Source organism: Diabrotica virgifera, chromosome 2, assembly GCF_917563875.1.
Source record: "Diabrotica virgifera virgifera chromosome 2, PGI_DIABVI_V3a".
In the NCBI taxonomy this organism is placed as follows: domain Eukaryota; kingdom Metazoa; phylum Arthropoda; class Insecta; order Coleoptera; family Chrysomelidae; genus Diabrotica; species Diabrotica virgifera.
In genome coordinates this window covers 170,233,589-170,254,505 of record NC_065444.1, presented here as the reverse complement: position 1 = coordinate 170,254,505, position 20,917 = coordinate 170,233,589, and the positions used below count along the sequence as shown (strand labels likewise).

The 20,917-nt window shown below is 32.1% G+C and overlaps 1 protein-coding gene across 1 annotated transcript; it reads right to left on the bottom strand.

Moving 5' to 3' along the window:
• Positions 1-1,289: 1,289 nt before the first annotated feature.
• Positions 1,290-20,483, bottom strand: LOC114333564 (uncharacterized). Its single transcript, XM_028283455.2, has 5 exons — positions 20,254-20,483; positions 19,924-20,041; positions 12,454-12,597; positions 9,297-9,448; positions 1,290-1,535 (listed from the first exon to the last, which is right to left on the bottom strand). Exons 1-5 carry the CDS (start codon positions 20,427-20,429, stop codon positions 1,352-1,354), a joined length of 774 nt encoding a protein of 257 aa, XP_028139256.1. The 5' UTR covers positions 20,430-20,483; the 3' UTR covers positions 1,290-1,351.
• Positions 20,484-20,917: the final 434 nt, after the last annotated feature.

Genomic DNA, 20,917 nt, shown 5'->3' with positions numbered 1-20,917 from the left:
AATATATATATATATATATATATATATATATATATATATATATATATATATATATATATATATATATATATATATATATATATATATATAAAACTTGAGACGGTCATTGTCAGATTGGGCGTAGATTTACGCTCCTGCTATGTCTAGGTCTCGAATGTTGTTTTTTGATTGGAATGTGTCTGAAGATATTCAACCTCTCATCTTCACTGATGAGCCCAGAGAGGTTGAAGAGGGCGAAACACATTTCTAGGACCTGGTGTTTGAATCTTTGATTCTATTCAAAAAATTTTTCCCAGCCCGAAGTAGTGGATGTGTGAATTATTCGTAAGGGGATTTTTCCTCATTCTCTATTTCATTTGTTTTTTTCGTAAGAGTGGTCGTCCAAACCAGTAACTTTGGAACTTTTGATCACTGAATGTGTTTCAAAGATCTACATCTTTTGTTTTTAAAACATACATTTTACTTTAAGTAGTAAGTTTTTTCGTTTGTATGGTTTTTATGACTTCGCATTCCTTCCCCATTTTCAGCAAAACATCTTGATTTGTTACTCTTTCTGTCCATGGTATTTTCCAAATTCTCCTGTAACACCACATCTCGAATGCCTCAATGTATTTATGTTTATCTTTTTCAGTGTCCAAGCTTCCATGCCGTACAGCAGAACGAAGGAAACATAGCATTTTAACATTCTCGTTCTTAAGTTTATATTTATGTCCCGACTGCATAGGACTTTTTCATTTTGACAAACGATTGTCTCGCTATCTCTATTCGCCTCTTGATTTCTCTTGTCTGGTCATTAGTATCAGTGAATCAAACCCCTAAATATTTGTAGGACGTAACTCTTTCAACTGGCTGATTATTTATGGTTAAATTCACATTGGTGTATAGCTTCTTTGTTACAATCATGAATTTAGTCATTTTGATGTTCAGTTTTAGACCATACTTATTGGTATGAGTGTTTATGTTTTCCATCAAATACAGCGCTAAAAACAGATAAAGATACATATTCTACGATTTCATTTTTCCCCGTTATAACCAAATCTGCCTCGTTATAGAGGTGTTACAGTTTAATAGGAATTTCATGGAACATCTAATGTAACTCGTTATAAGCGAAACCTCGTAATAACCCTGTTCGTTATAGAGTCTACTGTAGTTTTAACTCATCCTTTTGATGATGCAAAAAATTGTTTGTAAAAGAAGAATTTGCTTTATATTCACATGCTTAATTAACAATGATTTCTATCAACTAACAACCAATATACCTTTTTGTAGGTGAATTAATAGATGTGATATATTTAGTAAACATATATTATCATTTTTGGCTTAGAATATAATTAGAATAAAGAAAATATTTTTAATGATTAATAATTTGAGCTATAGCTTCGTTGAGATTTTCAATAACAGCTCTCAGGTTATCTCTAATAAATTTGGCCATAACGTTAATAATAACTTGTCCCATGAAAGTGGTTACTACCGCACTAATTGCGTTAGCTAACCAGTCCACCACTGGATTTCCAGAAAAATGAACCGTCACATCTCTAAAACAGAAGGAGAATTTTAAAAATATGGTTAGAAAAATATATGTGAGGCAGAAAAATTTGAATGTGAAAAAAAAAATAATTTATTCCGCTTTTATCTATTAAATTTTTAATTAAAACAAAATTTTCGACCTTGACATTAACTATTTTCTTTTGGTTACTTTACACTTTCTAATATGCACTTTAAAAGTATGTACAGGGTTCTTACAGATTTTTTTAGATTATTGTTGCTCAATCAAGACACCTTTGTGTTCTTCAAATGTAAATCCACTAATGGATGTTGGCGATAACATTTTCCATTAACTCTCTGTTTCTTGCAATGTGTATCAGAGATTGTATGTCGTTAATCCCTGTCCATTGCCTTATGTTTCGGAGCTAGGACATTTTCTTGCATCCTATTTCTCTCTTGCCTTCAATTTCACCCTCGATTATAAATTGAAGGAACTGATATTTTTCGTTTCGCATGATGGTTTCGAAAAGTTGGCTTTGTTGGTTGATTCTTTTAAGGGCATCTACATTTGTGAATTTAGCCGTCCATGGTATCTTTAGGATACGGCCATAAAGCCACATTTCAAAAGCTTTCTAATCTGTTTACATCTCTCGTTTTAAGTGTCCAGCCCTTTACGCTATATAGGAGCACCGACCATACGCAGCACTTATTATAGGCGAGCGGGAGATACCCCTAAAATGACCAGGTACTGACCACAGAGGGTCGAAGGGCTAATTTTATTCATACTTTATGTTTTAGAGGGTGCTGAAAACGAAAATGAGGTTTATTTTGAATTTTATGTGGGGGAACATTGTCAAAATCGCAATTTTAACCTAAAAATAAAAAAAAAATAAATCACATTTTTTTGCGTTTACCTCGCTACAACTCTGTTAAATTTTAATATTTTTTTCTGAAATTTTTAAATTTTATAGCTCTAACATTTCTGAAGACAACGGTACTTGTTTTAAGCTTTAATTCTTATTCTGATAAAGGTTATGAATTTTTCAAAGGGAAAGGTACGGATTTGTGCATTGCAAAGTTTAATGGCAAAAGTTGAGTGACAAAATTTAAAATTTAGGCTTTTAATCACGTTTATATTAAAGTAGAGAGTACAAAAAAGTTTTCTGGAAAATTTTTGATCAAAATGTTTTATAGAAAAAAAATAGTGCAACTTTTATTATCGACATTAGAAATCCCCGATACAACGGTTATTTTTCGAGATACTGACCATGTGTGGTGAATGGCTAATTTTGGTCTTAGATTATGTTTTTGATGGTGCTTAAAACGAAAATGAAATTTATTTTAAATTTTAGGTGGGGGAATATTGTCAAAATCGCAATTTTTTCATAGAAATAAAAAAAGTGAAATCACGTTTTTTTGCGTTTAACTCGCTACAACTCTGGTCGATTTTAATATTTTTATCTAAGGTTTGTACACTATATGTTGCTAACTTTTTTGAAGACAACGATATCTGCTTTAAGATTTTAGTCTTATTCTAGTAAAAGTTATGAATTTTTTAAAGAACAAGGTACAGATTCTTGAATTGGAAAATTTAATCGCAAAAGTTAAGAGGCAAAATTTAAAATTTATCTTATTAATTACGTTTGTGCTAAATAATAGAGTACAAAGAAGTTTTCTGGAAAGTTTTAGTTACAAATGTTTAATAAAACAAAAATTGCGCCACTTTTAATATAGACGTTATACGTCCCCAAAATATCGCTTATTTTTCGACATACTGACCGTGGGAGGTGAATGGCTAATTTTAGTCTTATTTTATGTTTTAGATGGTGCTGACAATGAAAAAGAGGTTTATTTGGAATTCTATGTGACGGAACATTGTCAAAATCGCAATATTAACCTAAAAATGAAAAAAAGTGAAGTCACGAATTTTTACGTTTAACTCGCTACAACTCTGTTCTATTTTAATATTTTTTTTTCTAAAATTTCTACGGCATATATTTCTTACCTTTGTGAAGACTATGAAAGTAACTGTAGTCTTTCAGTCTTTTTTTTTGTAAAAGTTATGAATTTAAAAAAATTAAAGGTGCAGATTCGTGAATTGCAGAGTTAAATCGCAAAAATTAAGTGACAAAATTTAAAATTTATCTATTTGATTACGTTTGTGTTAAACCATAGAGTTCAAAGAAGTTTTATGGGGAGTTTTAGATCTAGATCTGTTATAGAAAAAATATGGTGCAACTTTTAATTTTAAGAAAAACGTGGTTTAACTTTTTTTTTATTTTTAGGGCAAAATTGCGATTTTGACAATTTTTTCCCACCTAAAATTCAAAATAAACTTGATTTTCGTTTTCGGCACCATCAAAAACATAAAGTAAGACCTAAATTGGCCATTCACCATCAATGATCAGTATCTCGAAAAATTAGCGTTATTTTGGGGATTTATAACGTAGATGTTAAACGTTGCCCCATTTGTTTTCTATAAAACATTTTGCTCCAAAACTTTCCAGAAAACTTTTTTGTGCTTATGTCTTATTTTTGAATTTGATTTAAAATCTATATTTCAAATTTTGTCAGTCAAATTTTGCGATTAAACTTTGCAATTCACGAATCTGCACCTTGTACCTTAAAAGATTCATAACTTTTACTAGAATAAGAATAAAATCTTAAAGCAGAAACCATTGTCTTCAAAAAAAGTGAGTGATATAGTGTAGAAACTTTAGAAAAAAATATTAAAACGGACCAGAGTTGTAGCGAGCTAAACGTAAAAAAACGTGATTTATTTTTTTTTTATTTTTAGGGTACAATTACAATTTTGACAATATTCCCCCACCTAAAATTTAAAATAAATTTTATTTTCGTTTTCATCACGGTCAAAAACATAATCTAAGATCAAAATTAGCCATTCTACACCCATGGTCAGTACCTCGAAAAATAAGCGTTATATTCGGCATTTCTAATGTTGACATTAAAAGTTGCACCATTTTTTTTCTATAAAACATTTTGATCTAAATCTTTCCAGAAAACTTCATTGTACTCTTTATTTTAACATAAATGTAATTAAAAAGCTAAATTTTAAACTTCGTCCCACAACTTTTGCAATTAAACTTTGCAATGCACAAATCCGCACCTTTTCCTTTGAAAAATTCATAACCTTTATCAGGATCAGAATAAAAGCCTGAAGCAGTTACCGTTGTCTTAAGAAATATTAGAGCTATACACTGTACAAATTTCAGAAAAAAATATTAAAACGGAACAGAGTTGTAGCGAGGTAAACGCAAAAAAACGTGATTTCATTTTTTTTATTTTTAGGTTAAAATTGCGATTTTGACAATGTTCCCCCACATAAAATTCAAAATAAACCTCATTTTCGTTTTCAGCACCCTCGAAACTATAAAGTATCAATAATCTTAGCCCTTCGGCCTTCCATGGTCGTGGTCAGTATCTCGAAAACTAAGCGCGTTTTTGAGGGTGTCCCGCTCGTGTATTAAACCTTAGTCTCAGTTGAAGATCTAACTCTGAACAGGTCAGTGCCTTCCTGAATTTTACGAAAGCTTGTCGAGCTTGCTGGATGCGACATTTTCCTTCCCTGTCCGATACCCAGTCTTCAAAAAGCCACGTTCCCAGGTATTTAAATTTGCTCACTCTTTCAATAGACTTGGTATTCAGTGTTATGGTGGAGTTTTCAAGTGAATCCAACTTTCTGGAGATGATCACGAATTTGGTATTTTTGGTATTAATCTCTAATTCTATTCGCTTACTTAGTGTAGGAAACAAAGGTTGAACCTTGCAAAATGGACACAAGTCCGGTTTTATTTTTTTTCTGGTATATCAAGGGGTGCTTATTATAAGACTAACTTTTTCTGAAAAAATTTCGCCCCGGAACCCCCCTTTTCACCCCTTTAAAGGGGGTAATTTGTGGTTTTTGCGGAAGGTAGCCCTTCCTGTACCTTTAACAAAAAATTTCTTTTATAGAAATATGAAGAGGACTATATTTTCTACGATTTATTTCCGACAGCATCTGTCTATCATCCACCGTTTAGCGGGGCGGCGCCCCAAAGTTGACAAGTTTTTAAAAAAGATGTTTAAAAAAAAATACATTTTTCCATAATTGTAACGGAAATTAAGAAGAAATCCTGCGGCAATTATTCACAAATAATTGATTGATTTTTTGGTATAGGTTTCATTTAAGGGTAATTGCCCTTTTTTTAATTACAGGGTGTTACATTTTAAAAAACCCCTTTTATACCATCTGAACCGTTTATGCTAGAGTAAAAAGACTTTCAGCGATTACTATGTACTGGTGCTATTTACAAATTTGTATAATGCACCCCCATTTTTTCCCCGGAACCACCCAAAAAAAAGAAGAATTAATAAATAAAGTGATTTTCTTGGAATCCTTCTCACACAATGCCCTTTGTTAATATGCTTTATATATCATTTTGTGCACGTTACTGTTACCCATGCATGGACACCAAAAGCGATTTCCTAGTGCAACCTCTGTAGCCAAAAAAAAAAAAAATAAATAAAATGGGGGGTTGAATTTTTTTTTGTTTTTTGCTTTTTGATCCATATGGGCATATGATCCATCAATAGTGCTTTTCAAAAATATATATGGTTATTGCAACATCCCTGCGGAAACCACCCCTATCCTTGAAAATAAACTGCAGAAACTACCCCTATCCCTTGGCGAGCATGTTTTTACGATTTTATCATTACCTATGCATTCTTTTTAAACAAAACTTATACAAAGTTAAAGACCACTATTTACTCTAAAAATTAGGCCCTATTCATTTTTTTCGTATAAGCAACCGTTACGGCACAGTGGCGCCGTAAACCTCATATATGCTTTGGCAGGCTCCAGTTTTTGCTGTTTTTTTTTTCGTCATCTGTTCGTTTTATTGATAAAGTACTCATGTAAAATAAAACAACATAGTATAACCTACAAATTATGACCTATGCACATTTTACAATCTTTGCGCCCCAAAGCCACAGTTGTGGCCCAAAATCAATTTTTGCATATTTTCGCCACCTACACGTATTTTATTGCATTAATGCTACCTCAATAGCACAATATTTACCCTTAGGTGGTCGCTAAGCAGTGGCGGATCCAGGGAGGGGTGATGGGGGTGATCACCCCCCTCTCAAACCAAGTGATATTATATTCAAAGATTATAAAAATATTCATTTATTTTTATAGTAATTTAGTAGAAACACTTAAATTATTATTTTTATAAGAATGGCGTACTTTTTATGTTGGCTAATTTTCAATTGGCAAAATTATCAATTGGCTAAATTTCTATAAAAATAAATGAATAATTTTATAATCTTTGAATATAATACCACTTGGTTTGAGAGGCGGGGGAGGTGATTAGCCCCATCAGCCCTACCTGGATCCGCCACTGCTTAGCGACCACGTAAGAGTAAATATTGTGCTATTAAGGTAGCATTAATGCAATAAAATGCGTGTAGGTGGCGAAAATATGCAAAAATTGATTTTGGGCCACCACTGTGGCTTTAAGGCGCAAAGATTATAAAATGTGCATAGGTCATAATTTGTAGGTTACACTGTGTTGTTTTATTTTACTTAAGTACTTTATCAATAAAACGAACAGATGACGAAAAAAAAACAAGAACTGGAGCCTTCCAAAGCATATATGAGGTTTACGGCGCCACTGTGCCGTAACAGTTGCTTATACGAAAAAAATGAATGGAGCCTAATTTTTAGAGTAAATAGTGGTCTCTAACCCTGTATAAGTTATGTTTAAAAATAATGCATAGGTAATGAGAAAATCGTAAAAACATCCTCGCCAAGGGATAGGGTTAGTTTCTGCAGTATATTTTCAAGGATAGGGGTGGTTTCCGCAGGGATGCTGCAATAACCGTATATATTTTTGAAAAGCACTATTGATGAAGCTTATGCCCATATGGATCAAAAAGCAAAAAACAAAAAAAATTTCAACCCCCCATTTTATTTATTTTTTTTTTGACTACAGGGGTTGCACTAGGAAATCGCTTTTGATGTCCATGCATGGGTAATAATAACGTGCATAAAATGATATATGAAGCATATTAATAAAGGGCATTGTGTGTGAACGATTCCAAGAAAATCACTTTATTTATTAATTCTTCTTTTTTTTGGGGTGGTTCCCGGGAAAAAATTGGGGTGCATTATACAAATTTGTAAATAGCACCAGTACATAGTAATCGCTGAAAGTCTTTTTACTCTAGCATAAACGGTTCAGATGGTATAAAAGGGGTTTTTTAAAATGTAACACCCTGTAATTAAAAATAGGGCAATTACCCTTACGTGAAACATATACCAAAAAATCAGTCACTTATTTGTGAATAATTGCCGCAGGATTTCTTCTTAATTTCCGTTACAGTTAGGGAAAAATGTATTTTTTTTAAAACATCTTTTTTAAAAACTTGTCAACTTTGGGGCGCCACCCCCGCTAAACGGTGGATGATAAACATATGCTGTCGGGAAATAAATCGTAGAAAATATAGTCCTCTTCATATTTCTATCAAAAAAATTTTTTGTCAAAGGTACAGGAAGGGCTACGTTCCGCAAAAACCACAAATTACCCCCTTTAAAGGGGTGAAAGGGGGGTTCCGGGGCGAAATTTTTTCAGAAAAAGTTAGTCTTATAATAAGCACCCCTTGATATAATAGAAAGGAAAAATAAAACCGGACTTGTGTCCATTTTGCAAGGTTCAACCTCTGTTTCCTTCACTATACTGTATTCTACGATTATAGCGACAAGTTGCTGAAGATCGACTATGTTGTCACAAATTAAGACACCATCATCAGCATATTGTATGTTGTTGATCAATACTCCATTCACTTTGATTCCCATCTCTGTATCTTCTAGAGGCTCTTGAAATATGGCTTCCGAATAAATGTTAAACAAAAGAGGGGATATCACACATCCCTGTCGAACACCCCTTCTTATATGTCGAGGCACCTACATATGTGAAATTATCTATTAATATAATTTTAAAGTTTTGTGGAGTGTATGTTTTTAGTTTTTGGTTCAAGGTAAAATTAAGGACTTATGATAGAAAATATCTGATTGAGTTTATAAACAATCTTACCCGATCCGAGTCACTGGTCACTCGCGTATTGATCGACATATGCCGGTTACACACGAGGCTCCTTTTCGTACGAGGTTTAATTTTATCAGCGAATTAGCAGTTTGTTATACAGATTAGGGTTTTACACTATTGCACAGAGAGAAAAGTGTTTGTTCAGCCAAAGTTGTACAGCTGCGGCCGTTGAATAGTTTACACCCATACACATCTAGTAACCGATTTTTTTAATTTGTACCTAGTTTAAACGAATGTTTTACGTCAAAGTGACATTAATAATCAGTGGCGAACCCAGAATAGATTGATTAGAATTAAAAAATAGAATAAAAGAATAAATCAAAAAATAAATCGTGCCCGCAACTAGGTCAAGAGAAAGATTCGAGATACGTTCGCGTTTTAACTAGCTAAGAGAGAAAATTGAGGTACTTTACAACGTGTCTATTGCCTTGAACCGGAGAAGGCAGAGAAGAGAACTGTCGCCAACGGTAGCCGACAATCAAGAGAGGTCTTTAGCCTTCGGCGGCCAGCACAAAAGATGTAGTGTTTTGTTTTTGGTTTACAAATATCTCAAAATATCTGAACTTGGGTAGGGATAAAATTAGGTACCAATTGTTGTCGGTTGGCTTAAGAATTATTTAGAGTTAAGGATTGTAATTTTGTAATTGAAAACACGCCTGGCACTTAACCTATTAAACTAGAATAATGTAAAAAAATATTACTTACCCAGAATGTTTCATGTCATAATGATCCAAAAACACAGTGTTAGAATTAAAATCGAAACTTGCTATAGCAGATACTTGTATATGTTTAACAGTGCCGTCAACTTCTCCACTCATGCTAATGAATAATACTTTGGTGTGGTGGTGATAGTGGAACTAAAAGAAAAAAATAAAGGAACATTGCCACATTTAATTGGGTCATAATAAGTTCATGGATTGTATAGAGGAAATCTGTAAAACTAACGGCAACTGTGAACAAATTTGAAAACCAGGAAATTAGTCAGCCAGTACAAAATATTTAGAAAAATGAAGTAGGTGGACCAGATTATATCTTTAAAAAAGTTTGGGTGGTGTTAGGATATGTAGAAAATAGTCAACAGGTATTGTCAGATGAATGGACAATTATTAATATTTGACGTTTCGATCTCCTCCACTAATTTGTTAAAATAATCTTTTTTTTTTAAACGATTTCTTGAGCATAAATCTAAACGTCAAATGTTAGCTAAAAATGTCTTTACAATCAATTATGGCTTAATCACATACAAAAATAATATTTAACTTTGTAATAATTCAAATAAACTTTTATAATAAAAGTTTGTTTGATTTGTTTGTATTTTAAAAATAAACAAAAATTCGAAATGTTTATTTTATTTTTCCCTTCACGTGGGCAAAACACTTGACAGTTGTTTTAGAATTAAGAATATTTGTTTATTGCATGTCGATAAGATGCCAATAGGTATAGGACCTAAGTGTTTATTTGACTGGAGAATTGCCGTTGTTCAGACAATTAGTTTCTGATGCATTTCTTGTGATTGGCGAAAGAAATCATACGAAGACGGTCGAATGGTTGTTGTGTCCTTATCCGATTGCTCAAAAATTATTATGTGATTTTGTGTGGAGATCAGACTTTACTTTCAGTCATGTATCGAGTGAAGAAAGTCCTTTATCCTACGAAGTACAAAGTTTCGGTGTGGAATGCACTTAAGTTTTTTAGTAGGTAGTTAGTGGGGTCACTAATTAATCGAAAAACTTCAGTCTATTGATGCAGTCATTAAATAATAAAGTTATGTGTGTAGTGCGAGGAATCAAACGTTCAGTTTTTGTGACGAAGTAGTCGAGCATTAAATTGTTCTACGGAGTATATAAGTTCCTAATTGCATAGTAAACAATTCAATGGAGTTTTATTAAAAACCAAATATTGTAAGATAATTTTTTCTCGTTTATGAACTCTGCAACAACAAATTAAAAGCTGACATTTTCATATGGAAATTAATAAATTAAAAAATAATTTTACTCTCCTTATTTCTACTTTGTTCTCCAAGTAACCAGATAAGTGCACTGTTTGTAGTGCCATTGATTAATGGATATATCTCAGTAATTCTGATGTAGGCAGGTACATTACAGATGCCCTATTTGTACAACATTAGAGGTATTTAACAATGTATTTTTTTTATGTAACAATTGAACATGCTTTTCTATATTATGTAAAATCAGAAATATGTCGAACATAATAGTGCAGTCACTGCACTGAACATAAAAGTTATTAATATAAATCAAAACTTTTTGAGTAATTGAAGATCAAAAATTTTAAATTTTCTTGAGAAAAATGCATGTTTTTAACTGATTTTTCATCAATAACTCAAAAACTATAAGTTTTTATAAAAACGTTATTATTACCAAAATTGAAGCTAATAAAAAATACAATGAACTCCCTGCTAGAAAAACCTTTTAGTATTAACTAAAAGGGAGTTATAAGTAATTGAATATAAATTTTTTTCGGCGAATAAAAAAATCTAATTATTCAAGCTGAAATAACGGGAAAATGATGCATCTTATAACATAAACTTATTAAACATTTGTCAAAGTACTTAAAAACATCTATCAAATGAGTCATCAATATCATATCAAAATTTATGCACCAAAATTTTTTCAAAATTAATTTTTTTAAAATTTTTACAAAAAATGTTATGTTTTTTTTAATAACTTTGGATAAAGGATAAGGACAAACGTTTGATTATATACAGTAAGGTCTCGTTTTATGCGGTGGATACGTTCTACAGAAAAGCGCATATACAAAAATCGCATAAAAAAAGACTTTACTTGCATTGAAAAAGTAGGGATACGTTCCGCAGTTTTCTAAAATCACATAAAATGGTGGACGTTTGTCCACCAAAAATTGTATGTCTTTGATGTTTTTTTTCTCCGTTGGGCCAAATATAATCTTAAAGAAGAAATTAAAAACGCAGACTAACGATATCGAGATTGAAAAAACCTCTTCTAGTGGAAAATAAAACTTTACGATACTTAATTAAATGTTTAAATCCAGAAATCAAAATATGTTGTTTATTATATTGCAACTTGAAATCAGCAACATTTAAACTCTTAAATTTACAGGTTATACCTTTCAATGCGAAACTCAGATTGATGTAATAGCTACATGCTACATCATGTAACAAGAGGAATACCCGAATTGCAAACCCTTTGATTACTGACATTTGGATGGGAATAGTGAATAGTTAATATTAATTATACTAGTTGTTAATAATAGAAATTTTTGGATGAAAAACAAACCGCATAACTTCAAAATCGTATTAAAATAATCCGCATAAAAAGAGACCTTACTGTACTCTTACTCTTTACGCAAACGTGCACTAAAGGCAATGTTTTAATTTGTGCTTAGTCTGTTTAACGAAAACCTGTTTGAGGTTGCCAGATCTGCTAATAATTCTCAAATTTTTGCATTAACATGAACCGAATTAAAAAATAGCAATTACATAGTAGGTTCAATGGTTTCAGAACAACACGCGCTACAACTAAATAACTACAGTTAACTATTTGTAGCATTCAGTGTATGCCGCATTCACGATTATTTCGATTGAACAATAACTTGATAACTCATCTTGTCAAGTTTTAGCAATGAATGTTAGGAGCATTTGAGTTTTATCAACTTTCGTCAATCATAAATAAATACTTAACCCGTTTGGAGCGAGTTAACAAGTTTTTACACAATATGGAGGCACATAAAATATATCTTGTGAACTAGTTATCTCAAAAACGTCAATTTTTGAGTTATTAGGTTATAGTACTAAGGCGACGATGCTTTAACTAAATCTGGCTTTAACTAAATTTATATAGTTACTTGTCCACAGAAAAATACTTACTCTTAAATCTCCAAAGGTTATTGGAAGTTCGATGACAAGTTTTTTGTTATCCCCTTCGTATGTAAGAATAACATCTCCGCCTCTGGAAATTGTATCAAGGTCATTTAAATTACCTCTAGTTAAATCCACACTTCCACCAGATATCTAAAAAAAATTAAAATAAATTTGATAAAGAAACGTAAATGGCAAATTTTTTTGTTTAAAAAAACTGCAAACCGCACTTCAATTTCAATCAAAGGTATTGGACACGATGCCCTGTTATACATTTAAAAAAATGACCAATTTCCTTTTATTTTAGAACTATTCTCTATATTTTTTAACAAAAACACGAGGCTCTATTTTGATACAGAGTATACATATATTTATGTCATTCTATGCCTATACACTATGCCTATACAGGGTGAGGCAGATAACTGGCCTATTAGAAATATCTCGAGAACTAAAGGCAACAGAATCATGACAATTGGAATACAGGGGTTTTGAAGGATGATCTATTAAATGAAAATATTTTCATCTCTTTGCAACTTCCGGTTATACCTGCTTATAACTTCGTTTGTTAAATGGGACACCCTGTATATTTTTACATTTTGGATTCTTTTCGATGTCTTCTTTCTTAAAATATGAGCATTTGTAATGTTATACAGGGTATTTTAAAAGATAATTGCGTTTTTTTATTAATTTCGTAGCAATGTTCACACCCTGTAGAATTGTAGTAGTTTGACAACTAAAACTCTACTTACGTTCAAATGATTTTTAATATACTCTACTATTGTTAAGAATCATTAGTATAGCTAAATTTTTAATTTTAGTATACAGGGTTGGTCGAAACTCGGAATGAGTATTTTCTGAGTTTTATTAAATGGAACAACCTGTATTTTAGTATGGTAATGAAATGATATTTTATGGTACTTTTTTATTTCTTAAGCATTCCGTATACCGAACTGCTTTAATTTGTGCTTAATTGTTAGTCGCACCAACAATCTTAACTACGTAGGTATTTTTATAGCGAAACCATTATTGGTAATTTTAAGGATCATTCTGGATTAATATGTATTTATTTCTGAAAAGTTATTTGTAATTGAATATTTTCACGGCCAACCTAATAAAATTTTACGTATTTTTTGTTGCAATTAATGTTTAGCTTTAATCACCAATAACTCACAAATTAAAGCAGTTAGGCATAGGGAATACTTATAAAATAAAAAAGTACTATGAAATACCATTTCATTACAATACTAAAATACAGGATGTTCTATTTAAGAAAAATCAGAAAATATTCATTCCGAGTTTCGACCAACCCTATATACTAAAATTTCAAAATAAGCTATACTAATGATTCTTAACAATAATAGACTATATTAGAAATCACTTGAACGTAAGCAAAGTTTTTAATGTCAAACTAATAAAATTTTACAGGGTGTGAATATTGCTACGAAATTAATAAAAAAACGTAAATATCTTTTAAAATACCCTGTATAGTATTACAAAATCACATATTTTAAGAAAGAAGATATTGAGGAGAATTCAAAAATGTAAAAATATACAGGGTGTTCCATTTAAAAAACCAAGTTATAAGCAACTTCCGGTATAACCGGAAGTTCCAAAGATACCGGAAGTTGCTAAGAGATGAAAATATTTTCATTTAATAAATCATTCCTTAAAACCCCTTCATTCCAATTTTCATGATTCTGTTACCTTTAGTTCTCGAGATATTTCTAATAGGCCAGTTATCTGTCTCACCCTATATATTATAGACTAAGGGCCGGATAGGAAAAACTTAGGCACCGTAAGAGTCCTTAACTTAATAGTATAATCTATAATATTATAAAACGTATGAGCGCGATGCCGTTAATTTTCAGTGGCTTTCTCTCTCCCAGAATTTACTTTTTAAAAATTATATATGATTAAAAAATAAGACTCCCCTCCCCCCACCAACAAAAACCCCAGTTTTCGTTTTTTTAGGTGGGATGCAATCAATTTTTAAATTTCAAAAACTTACATGCGTAGTTGAGGCTTGTATAAAACATTTCTTGAGAGTCAGTCTTCTTCTTCATGTACAATGTCTTTTCAGAACGTTGGTTACCATCATAGCTATCTCAATTTTATTCACTGCCGTCCTGAATAGCATGCTTGTATCAACACAATACCAATCTTCAACCATGAGGTTCTTCTTCGTCCTGGACTGCGTTTGCCTGGTATTTTTCCTTGCATAATATTTTGCAGCAACCTCTATTTGGGACCTCTCATTACATGTCCGAGATACTTTCTCTGCTTGATGCTTTTTGCTAAGACGTTCTAGTATTGTGGAGTTTCGAATCTTCTCCACCCAGAAAACTTTTAAAATTCTTCTATAGCACTACATTTCGAAAAACCCAAGGCGATTTAGATCGATTTTAGTCACGAAAAATTTGAAAAAAATTAGAAATATAGTGTTTAATAAAATACATAAAATAAAAATATATACCTGCAACCATCCTCAAAAAAAGTTATACGCTTTAAAAAAATGCATTTTGAAGTTATGTACACTCAACCTACGGGTTTATAAAAACTATGGTTTGTTTTTTAACCAAGAGGAGTGATTCAAATTTACCGCGCTGTATTGCTTGTTTGTAATTGGTCCAACCGCAGGCAAGTTTACTCCACTGTTATAAAATTTTGACACTAATGACATTTATCAAATTTTGACACTAGTGACGTTTCATACGTTAATTAAGTTATATCGGCGATTTTTGTGTTTTCTGTGTTATTCCTTTAATTTTTAGATTGTTAGTCTGCTTTTATATAAAAAGCAGTTGTTTTTTGAACTTTGTAGCAACGTATTAATTTAATATAATATTGATGGATTACCGTTGAGGGCCGACTAGATCAACCAAAAAAGAAGATATATTTGGTTATTATTCTAGTGACTTTCTTGGGCGTGAATCTGTCTTTTTAGTTTACTCCTGCTGGTTAAAAAATAAACTAGACTTGTCAAAGCCTCAACTATGCGTTTGAATTTTTGTAAATTTTGAAATTGATTGCATCCCGCCTAAAAAAAACGAAAAAAGACGTTTTTGATGGCCTGGGAGGGGGAAGGGGGTGATGGATTAATCTCACTGAGTCTATATTTTTTAATCCCATAGAGCGAAAGAAATTGAATTCTGGGAGTGAGGATATTTTGCCAATCTTTGAAAATTGTTTTTAGATGTGGAGATCTGATAACGTTGTCATATTTTTTATTTATTCTTTATAGCAAAATTTAAATACAATACTAGTGATTATTTTGCAAATTAAAAAATTAAGTTAACTTAATGACGTATCTCCTTATCTATTACGACTCTCTGAAATATCTCATTTAAAATAATAATCGCCACTGAGAATTTACAACAATATTTCAGAATAAATGATGTAAATCCATATATACAGTATTAATAAACAATAGATATCGATAATATTTTACATATTAATAAATAATATAATATATAAGATGAAAAAGAAATTTAAAAACTAAAAGACCTGTAGAACCTGGAAAACATATATGATATTATTAAAAGAATTATTTCAAGAACAACAGGAACATTTTTAAAAACTAGATCGCACAAACAAATAAATCAAACACAAAGGTATAAAAAATAAAAGATATAAAAATAAAAAACAGAAATCTAAAATACATTCGAAACCAAGCATAAATAACAAACAAAAAAAAATTTATATGTGCTATTCACAACGCCAAAATAATCATCATTATAATATTTTGATGAAAAAATCTAAAGGAACGTGACATAAAATAGCTTTTAAATACTTAGAGATAGAAAGAGAGAGAGAGAGAGAGAGAGAGAGAGAGAGAGAGAAAGAGAGAGAGAGAGAGAGAGAGAGAGAGAGAGAGAGAGAGAGAGGGAGAGTGAGAGAAAGAAAGAGAGAGAGGGGGAGAGAGAAAGAGAGGGGGAGAGTGAGAGAAAGAGAGAGAGAGAGAGAGAGACAGAACCACTGTTTTTAAATAATGACAATATGACATAATGACAATCACAATAACAAAACATAAAAAAAAAACAACTTAAATGTAACTTAACCCAAGTACGCGAATAACAATGAAAAACTACTTAAAAATAACTTAATACTTTGTGTTGGCTCCCTTAGCCTCTATAACTGCCTCATGCTGTCTATGAGGTTGCTATTGAAATGTTGGCTATCCTGACCCCCAAAAACATGTAAATCAGGTTGGCAATATTGACAGTAGAAGTAGTCTAATAAAATGGTCGTCACGAAGTGTTGCATATGAATTATATCTCCCAGTAAATATACCTAATTAATAAGTACTCGGCAAGCTTCCTTCTCCAAAAGGTTATGGACTCCAGTTTTACACGCCAAGAGTACATTCAATAAGAAGTAAAGTTTTTTAGTGTTGCTGTTTATACCGACCGGCAGTGTTGTGAGTGACCGCAAAAAAAATGGAAATCCAAGGTTTAAATAACGCGAATTCAACCGTGAGTTTGTATCCGCAATTAACATCTACCAACTTTTCGTCATGGAAATTTAGATTAGGCAATCTTCTAGATGCCAAAGGTGTTAAAGATTTTATTACCACTGAAGTAACTGCAACGCAATTCACACAATTGTCAAGAGACCAGCAATCTCAACATAAAAAGCACGATGCAACAGCAAGGTCAATCATTGTCACATGCATTACAGATGAACATTTAGAATATATTCGTGACTGTGACTCAGCATTCGAAATGATAAAAAGTTTAGAAAAAGTGTTTGAAAGAAAAAGTATTCTTTCTCGTTTAGGTATATGTGCGGAAAAAGTTGTTAACGTTGAAATATAAAGAAGGTATCGATTTACAAAAATTTTTCGTTGAATTCGATTCTTTAATCCGAGAGCTTGAATCGACTGGAACTACAATCGAAGAAGATGACAAGGTATGTCACCTCTTGTTGACAATGACAGATACGTTTGACACTGTTATTACTGTTTTGGAAACATCAAATGATAAACTAAGGCCGTCCGCACATGGGTCGATCGAAGACACGTCTCTAAGTTCGCGCGTCTTGCTCGTCTTGTACGAACCCTGCGGCACAAGCCATTGCTCTCCGCACACTTGTCGATTCAGTTTGCTCATATCTTCCAACCAGGAAGAACGCATTTTTTATATATTAACCAAAACGACTATTTCGATCTGTAAAAAGTACGGTATTGTTACATGTTTAGTATAATTTGTATACAATAAGCATTATACAATTGAGGGTATTTTTTTACTTCCCCAACGAATTTTATATTAAACACCTAGAAACAGAAGTTCAATGTTTTCAGAATTTTACATTACAAACAAATATATTTCCACAAAGCTAACAATAGTATTACAATCAACGAACATAACATGCACCGATCTTTAAATAAATGTAAAATTTCATTCAGCGCAAAAAACAACAAAAACGAAGGAAACAAATAAAATAAACTACCTATTATGACTAAAAACGTGCGTCTCACTCGAACTTTCTCGTGCACTACGGATCGCAAGAGACGAGAGCCGTACAAGACGAGGAGATTTGCAATTCTAAACGCTCCGTGTACGGAGCTCAATGCCACAACGAAGGAACTTTACTGGCGGGGAGAAACCTACGTGACTGGAATCGAGTCGAGTAGTTCGAGCGTCGCCCCATGTGCGGACGGTCTAACTGTTGATTTCGTTAAAGCAAAATTATTAGATGCAGAATTGAAGCTGAAAAATAATGTACAAGTAAGTGAAGAATCCTCTTTTTATACGAAGCAATACAATAAAAAACCCCGATGCTCATTTTGTGGACTTGAAGGCCATCTAGTGTCCAATTGTTTCAGAAAAAACAATAATAATTATAATAATCGAGGGAGATTTTTTCGAGGAAATAACTATTCCCGTGGCAGAAGAGCCAATAATGGTACACAAGGTAAACAGAATATACATGTAGCCGAAGACGAAGTAAGTTTTATCACAGCCCTACCAGCTGAAAATCTCAAGAATGATGACAGCCAAATTTCGTTTATAATAGATTTTGGAGCATCACAGAATATGTGCAGCAATAAATATAAACAATTTATAAGTAATATTATTGAAATTGAACCTGTTGGCATTAAAATAGCAGATGGAAAAGTGATGACCGCTCGTACAAAAGGTAAATTAAAAGTTTATTACAATGAAACTCCTATTAACATTGATGATCTCATTTTAAATGAATTAGAATATAATTTATTATCAGTCAGTAAACTAAACAGTTTAGGTTTCACAGTAGTGTTTAAAGAAAATAAGGCTGAAATAGGAAAAAAGAACTTTAAACTTATTTGCTATAAACATAAGAGTAACTTATTTGCTGCAAATTTTCAATTAAATAATTTTCAATCTAGTTTAGTAGCAAAGCATAGCGATAAAGACTTCTGGCATTTACGTTTAGGACACGTAAATAGAAGGGGACTACAATTGTTGGGACTTCCCTATTCAGATAAACTATGTGACTCATGTCAACAAGGAAAAGCCACAAGGCAACCTTTTAAAGAAGTTATATACAAAAAATCCTCTAGAGTTGGGGAACTTTTACATGTTGGTACTTGGGGACCATCCAAAGATCCCACATTTTCTGGTGAAAAGTACTACTTATCAATTATTGATGATTTCTCACATTTTAGCGTTGTATATTTAATGACAAGAAAAAGCGAAAGCGAATCACATCTTATTAATCATATTAAAAAATTAGCTGCAGAAAGCAGGAGAGTATCTAGAATAAGAATGGATAAAGGTGGAGAGATGTCTTCTAAATATTTTAAAAACTATTGTATACAACATGGTATAGTACAAGAATTTACTGCAGGGTACACACCTCAGCAGAATAGTATAGCCGAACGACATAATCGTACTATTTTAGACAAAGTAAGAGCAATGTTTGTAGAAACAAATCTTCCAAAGAGTTTGTGGGGAGAAGCAGTTAGAACAACTGTTTATCAGCTTAATCGAACTCCATCACGAGCAATTGAATTACAAGTACCAGCAGAGAGAGAGAGAGAGAGAGAGAGAGAGAGAGAGAGAGAGAGAGAGAGAGAGAGAGAGAGAGAGAGAGAGAGAGAGACAGTAATGAAGTCAGTGTCAATTGGCCAACACTTAGGCGTACTTATTTATAGACTAAGAGCTAAGAGTCGGTATTGGTGAAATTTACTAATCATTTTAGGGACGATAAGAGTCTACAATTTAAACCGTATTCCAAAAAGAAATCCGATGAACACAGTGCCGTCACTTTTAAAGGTCCTTGCGTCGAACAGTGGCGCATCAAACTTTCCACTTATGGACGGGAGAAATAAATTAAGAGGCACCCTCCTGCACTACCAGAATTCATTCTTTTTCAAATTGTAATTCCAGTGTACGCGGCTAAACGATCCTAAAAAGAACAGACCTACGACTTAAGTATTTCGTTCATTCAACATTTAAATATTTCGTACGGTATTTATAATGTACGGACTATACGTACCTTCAAGTGTGTATCTGGAATATCGACATTCTGCCAGTTGTGTTGTCTTATGAAATTTTGTAAATTGTTGAAAATTGTATCTGCATATTGATTTAAAAATACTGTAATTTCGCTGCCTCTAAAACATATGACAATTGATAGGGAGCGGATTTTATGCTAAATGAATATTGCTTGCATATTTCGCATATTTGAAAACTTTACCAAATTTTGCTTATTTTTAAAGAAACGTGAATATTATGTGTCTATTTAAGAACATTTTCGTTCAAACAAAAAAATTTAGAGTTAAAAAAATAGCTTTAAATACAAATACTGTAATTAGTAAATACTAACCCTAAGATATCAGCTTCAGTTAAAAACCTCAGTCTAGTGATCAATTCTTTGGGAATGATATTATTATAATCAATCCTCTCTAAAGCTCTTGACACTACATCATGAACAGATGGATTTACTGGATTAGCTCCGCAAAATGCGAATAAACAGATTATTCCACAAATTAAAACTTTCATTTTAACTCAATTATTAAGATTACTGATTTAATCTCAAAATTTTCTTTTTTATACGCAGGTATCTCATCACTTTAAGTAGTGGGATAAATTGTTTAAGTGTTGCAAAGATTTTGTACTTTGCGCTGTGTATTTTAAAATAACAGAATTGTGTTTTACATAAATTATTTTAGTCTGGGCAGATTATCGGAGCATAGGCCATTTTTGGGAAAAGTTATTTACCAGCAGTTTTATTGCTGGAATCGAATCTTGTAATTGTATATATTAATAATATAGGTATGCAAAGTCCGCAGATAGTGTGCTACTTTTTTTATAAACAAAATGGCGCCCGAAAATCGTGTTTTTGCTTTATAACTCCAAAGATTTTAATTTTACACCAAAAACACTCAAATAAAAATTCACCGTACTTAAATTCTGCATAGAGACGTGTTTTTTCCGATTTACTTCGACGAAAATTTTCCCCAGAAAATGCGGGTTTTTCCAACAAAATC